General features: G+C 39.7%; 1 protein-coding gene across 1 annotated transcript in view; it reads left to right on the top strand.

Annotated features, from left to right (window-relative positions):
* Positions 1–6,660, top strand: part of ZSWIM6 (zinc finger SWIM-type containing 6) — a 186,029-nt gene that overhangs the window by 168,115 nt on the left and 11,254 nt on the right. Inside the window, 2 exon segments of the mRNA XM_019661574.1 lie at positions 1,609–1,744; positions 4,649–4,806. Coding sequence (XP_019517119.1) covers positions 1,609–1,744; positions 4,649–4,806 — 294 coding nt within the window.

Below are 6,660 nucleotides of genomic sequence, written 5' to 3'. Positions count from 1 at the left end.
GAGCGAGCGAGCGCATGCACACGTGCATGTGTGCGTGTATTTTTTGCAGGAGCTACCTCTCTTGTCTCTTCTTATAAGGACACTAATCAACCTATGACCTCATTTAACCTTCATTACCTCCATAAAGGCCCTGTCTCCAAGTACAGTTACATTGGGAGTTGGGGATTCAACATAATAAATTGGGGTGGGAGATACAAACATTCTGTCCATAATAATAACCTAAATAATTTGGCTTCATTGTTTGAACTAAAGGTGGAATTGTATTGCTGTATCAACTTTTGAAGAATGTCAGATCACTAAAACATTCTTAAATATTTAAAAGACAAAGAAAAGATTAATAGATTTGGTAAAATTAAAATCTAGAATGGACTTTAGTTTGCCTAGGTAAAAAAATAAATGGTTCCATATATGATTTTCAAAGTAATTAATGAACAATTCAAAAAGACTAAAATAAAAAATAAAACAATGAAATGTAACCTCTTAAAATGATCTGTAATGCTCCTACCCCGTGTTCAATTTAGTACCTCCTCTCACCATTTCTTCTGAACTGCATTGCTTGCATTCTGAACTCTTCGCCAGACTGATTTTTCTCATGGAAAACAAATGCGTTATGTCCTTTGAGCAGTAGTGTCATGGTTCATAATTCTAGAAATCATGAAATAGATTTTACCCAAAGGTGACATGGAAACTAATTTATTAAACACTTTACAGTAACTAAATCTCAAAGTACCTAACTGGAAACTAGTTGAACTAACCACTGTGGTTTCCTTTCAGAATTTATTTTAAAAGTCTATGCGTTCCTTCTTAGGGCAGCATTCAGAGAGCACACAGGGGAGGTCGGCTTTGCCACCATGCCTGTCATAACTTACTAAGAAAAGAGTTTTGACAGCTTAAATGTAATTTTGCTTTTAAAATTGATCTTTTGGAGCCCCCAAAGTAGTAGATTTTCAGTTACTTTAATTTTTTTTCTTTTGCCCACGGTGAGTATCAAATGGGTAACTATACTTTTATTACTGTGAATCACTTTCTGAGAATTAATATTTATTTCTGCTTATTAGAAGCCACCATGTTTACGGTCTTCGTATTGGGATTTGTGGTTCAGAATCCTCCCCCACCCCTTCCCCTGAAGCAGAGCACTTTCTTCTGGAAACCTGGCTTGTCTGTGCCCCTAAGGCAGACGGGGTCCAGGGGCAGGTTCCCAAGTTAAGTTGCAGAGCCATCTGTGCATTTGAAAATCTGGATGCTTTGAGACACACATTGAGAAAGGATGCTTCTTGAATTCAGCGAGGTTTTATGCTTTGGAGGTTTTCTTTCTCTGAAGCAGTTATAATGTGAAAACCTCTGCCCCTTAGTCCTGTGATTTTGATTTCAGCTGTGGTTACAGTTAAGGGATTGCTCCTGAAGTAAATCTGATATTGAATACTATACCCTGTAGAATCATTTTTGACTAAGAATTTATATTCTTTTCTACTATGTCACTTAGATTACATTCTTGCCTAGATTAGCTTGTATATGTTATAACTTTACATAAAATTTTAAAGATATACTTTACAAGAAGTCTTAGTTCCTTTTTTAGGAATGTAAAATGTGTATGCTCTCTTCCCACAGCCGGACCATATAGTGGTTTAGGCGAAATAATTCATCGGGAGAGCGTTCCAATGCACACATTTGCCAAGTATCTCTTCACCTCTCTCCTACCTCATGATGCTGAATTGGCATACAAAATTGCACTGAGAGCAATGCGGTACGTATTCACTGCCCAGCCGGGCAGATGCAATCCAGATTCCCCACTGGGACAAATGGCTGTTACCTGACTTCTCATTCATTCATGTTTCTTGTAGGCAGCAGAAAATCTAAAGAACCTATTTATTTATATGCTTCTTGAATTGTTGTGGTGGTGGTTTGTTCGTTGGCTTGTTTGGCTTCTATTTGAAAGTGACGGAAGAATTGTGTCCTTGACTGCTGTCATAGTCATGCTCATGGTGGCTTTTTCCTACTTTTTCATGAAGCTAAAGTTTGGGAATAGAGAACAGTTTCAGGCCTAGTTTAACCAGATGGCAGCAACCATTGAAACCTTCCTAAAGTAATTGTTTAAAAAAAAAAATTTAGATTTTTGAAACAGTGGTTAATAATAAGCATACTTGACTGCATATAATAATTGAGGGAGCCCTTCCCACCTGCTGTAATTTCCCATTCCATCCAGAGCACCTCTCACACACCTTTGTGCTACACTGGATGGGAGGTAAGAGGGGGGCCTGTACCTAATGTTGAAGGCATCACTGTCAGGGGTCTCCCAGGATCTGCTTACTTCAGCTCTGAATGCTTCCATCTCCGCCTCAGCCCTCCCTTTCAGTAATAACGATTAGAAGGAGCTATCCTCTGCCACTGACCTTTCTATTTTCAGTTTCCTTTTTACAGTCAATTCACCCAATAATTTTTATCACGAATTTGTTCTAGGTGATTATTTTTTAATGAATTCAGAATTATATCTTTCAGTCTTATATGTAGACTATGAAATTTTATGGGCCTGAAAGGAATATCCACCTTTCTTAAAATACGAACTTTTTGCTTTTTAAAAAACTTGAAACATTTCTATGGTAAAGTGCAGATAAGACCATGTTATAGTTGCCAAAAGTCAAGCCATAAACACACCTAAAAGTGTGAGGTGCTGGAGAATATATTTGATCCCATAGCAGCTTTTTATCTAAGATTCTATGTCTGCAACCAGTGTTGTGAATTTCAAAACAAATCCTCACCTTTACGTGTATAGCTTGTCACCCTCAGGAGGTCTCTGTTTTATGCTGTGATGGGGCGGCGGGGGCGGGGGGGTGTACCTATGTGTCAGTGTGTTTTGAGGCTGACATCCTTTAATTTGACATGCTTTCCTAGGCAACATGAAATCTCATTAACCTATAGAGAAACCTTATAAGTGCACTCTTGTCTATTTTTGAGATACCAGAAAATAAATTTAAAACTAACATAAGCAAAAGTCTCCCACCAAATTATTTTATACCACTTGGTTTGTATTTTAAAGCACACTTTTATAAGTAAGTTCCTATTCCCATTTTGGAAGCTGAAATGGAAGTTTTCAGATGAAGACAGATGCTCAGCTCTGTACTTATTTACATTCTAAGAATTCTGCTCCTGTGTAAAGGGAAGGACGCTGGTGTTGTGATACCACCAGATGCTATTGCTGTGACCATTGTAAGTTTAAAAGTAAAATAGCATAAGGTTTCTCTGTGGTTCTGGCTTATTCGTGAAGGTATTGGTCAGGTGGAAAGGCTTGCTGTTCTAATATTCAGAAATCCATGTATGTCTGCCCTTGTTGCTGCCCAGGCAGTTTGTTTATGAGAGCACTAGCAGTGCACAGGGGAGTTGCTTTTCTGCCTATTCTCTTCCACCTGCCACTACTCCCCCAGCAAAAGACTGCCGTGGAAGGGAGGTAGTGTGACCTAGTAGAGCATCTCAGGGCAACCAGGGAAACAGGAAGGAAAAGAGACATGTAGGTTACATGCTTCTTCGTCCTTCTGGAAGTAAGGGCGGGGGACTGAGGAAGGGTGTTTTCAGCACTCATTTTCTCATCTTTCCAGGAATGTTGACTAGTTTCCTTTATAGCAACTCTGGAAAGATCTGCCTGTGAATATAGGGGCATTCTGGGTTTTTTAGAAAAAAACTATATAGCAACCCCACCAAAATTCTTATTACTTAATTGCCTACCTTGTCACCCTCTATGCAAACATCTCTGTCCCTAGATAAAAGAAAAAGAGAATGAGGCATTTGGCTTACCAGAGCAGTAACTGCCCTTGCGTGGGGCCTCAAGGCTAGTATCACAGCCTGACCCGCCAGCTCCTCTTGGTCCCCAGCTCTTATTTCATATCCCTAACCCTGGTATCCTTGAGTGAGGGTCATTGTTTCAATGATTGTAAAGGAATTGTTGCAGTTGTAGCTACTCTACTAATCTCTTTGATACTTGTAATTTGGAAGAGATCACTAAGCATGTGCCTTGTTTTTAATAATTGTTCTTTATTTGTCAACATATTCTTAATCAAAGATTGATTGATTGAAATGAGAAGTCACACTGAATTTATGCAAGACTGTCCAGGGACAAATACTGGGATCATTTGCGTTCATCCTATCTGATATGATTGATAGGACATATTCTAACTACAAATTCCTGAAGTAATGAGGAACTAATTCTTTAGAAAGTATGAATAATGGAAAGGAAATCATTTTTATTTTACTTCTCTTATTTTGTGTTTTAGTCAATTAACCTTATGCATCTCAGCTATCCACTGATCTCTGGCTGTTGTAATGTCAGTCTTAATATCCACTTCCCCATCAGTTTTAAGATTCAAAAATTTTAAAGTAGGTAAGCATCGAGACTGTACTTCAAACTTCTTCATTGTTACAGATCTTTATTTCCTTGAATATTGCAATTTTCTAAATGGTGCTAGAGAAAGGAAATCTCTTAATTTGGGTAATGAGCAATTAACGAGGTGACTTTGGCATCCAAACAGCAGAGTGTAGCTGTACCAGCTCTTCCTGCACCAAGGACCTGAACAGTTCCTCCTAGCATCTACCCACTGCTCTGGCCTCTGGCCAGGCCCTGTGGCCAAGTTGATGGACCTGCCTTGTCTTCTCATTACAGGTTACTAGTATTGGAATCTACTGCTCCAACGGGAGACCTCACCCGCCCACACCACATTGCGTCAGTTGTTCCCAACCGCTACCCTCGTTGGTTCACTCTAAGCCACATAGAGTCCCAGCAGTGTGAGCTGGCATCCACCATGCTCACTGCAGCCAAAGGTACTGGGGTGTCCGCAGGCCTCATGATGGTTTTGTTAGTTTACATTTTTTTTTTAAGGGTCATGTTTACTATCAAATTAGCGGTGCTCATGTCAGGTTGTAGGGGATACTTTTCTTTAGATGTTAGCTTCTGAGGCAAAACAGCTGTTACTCATTTGAAGCTGGCATTTTCCTCATTTACCTGCATCGTTATACTTGCTGCTGGCACAGTTGAGGTTTGGTTATCATGCCATGTAAACGGTGGTTGAGATTCAGAAGCAGATTAAAAAGTTAGGTTATATATTTTTTTTCTACCTGAAATATTCAGCAAAAATACATAAATAGAAAGTAGGAGAGCTATTCGCTATCTTGTGTTGGTTCTGGGTCACATGTGCTTTTAGTCATTGAGGGTATGTCTCGGTGTTTCTTATTTGTGAAACCAAGATTCGTAGACATTGCAGTAACTCTGGAACACTTAGTTGTCTCATCTGTGCCTTCTGTGAACATTTCAGGTAAATTAACTTGTGCTTTGGTTTTGTTTCCTTTTTTACCTCTNGGGCCCTCTGGCATCCCAAGCCAGTTCTTAACCATCGCGCCACTCGGCCGGCCCACAGTAATGTTTTTATTTGACAGAAATTGCCGTATACCAGAAGCAATGTGTGACACGGAGGTTGTCATGATAGAGGATGATTTATGGCACACTTTAAAATACACCTTCTCTCAATCGTAGCTCACACCCAACTGACTGCACTGAACAAGTTGAAACTTGCCACACACTGTTACTAAGGTTCAACATGCTGCTTCCCATATTGAAGATCCCTGCCTTTTCTTTGGATGGCACTCGGCAGCAGCATTTACCCTATTTTGTGATCACACCAGAAAGGTTCTGTGTCACACATCGCTTCTGCTTGGGCAATTTCTGTAAAATAAAAACATTATGGTGTGTCCTCACCTACCTTATTCACTGGATCTGGTACCATGCAACTTCTGGTTCTTCCCCAAAGTCAAAATGACCATGAAAGGTAAACATTTTGAATCGATTCAGGACATTGAGGCAGTCACGACAGCGCAACTAAAGACACTCACCAAAGAGGACTTCCAGAACTGCGTCAGAAAGTGGCAAGAATGATGGGATAAGTGTGTTTGAAGTGGGGGATGGGGTATTTTGAGGGGGATTAATGATAATTTGTCTTTTAGTGTAATAAATTTAAACATTCACTGTATTTTTTTTTATCACACCTCGGAGTTATTAGACTCAGGTATCTGAAAAAGAGGAAGCAGTAATTCTGTATTGTGTCACTTCTGGCCACAATACTGGCATATTGGATCAATTGGCATACTAGAAAAGCACTTCTGGGGAACTTATTACCAAATCTCAGTCTTTTATTCAGTACACCAGAGTTCAGAATTAGACTGATTATTAATCCACAAATAATTCTGTGATATCTGACTGAATGTTTTCCTTGTTGGGAGGAATCATAACAAAATGTTGATTATGCGTACTGTCTTTCCCTGCACAGTACAAAGAGGTAGCTTGATGGTTTAAGGGAAACACTGAATGGAATGGAGGAAAAATGAAGAAAAAATCTACAAATTTGCTATAATTAGACCTTAAGTAAAATAGAGTTAATGTCTTCATCTGCTGAGACTGCCATAACAGAATACCACAGACTGGGTGGTTTAAACAATAGAAATTTATTTCTCACAGTTCTGGAAGCTGGAAAGTCCCAGGTCAAGGTGCTGACCAGTTCATTTTCTGGTGAGGGCCTGCTTCCTCACTTGTAGATGGCTGCTTTTGAGAGAGAAAGAGAGAGAGAGAGAGAGAGAGAGAGAGAGAGAGAGAGAGAGAGAGAGCGAGCGAGCGCATGCACACGT

This window comes from Hipposideros armiger, unplaced genomic scaffold, assembly GCF_001890085.2.
Source record: "Hipposideros armiger isolate ML-2016 unplaced genomic scaffold, ASM189008v1 scaffold_352, whole genome shotgun sequence".
NCBI lineage: Eukaryota > Metazoa > Chordata > Mammalia > Chiroptera > Hipposideridae > Hipposideros > Hipposideros armiger.
This window is presented reverse-complemented; position numbering and strand designations above follow the sequence as displayed.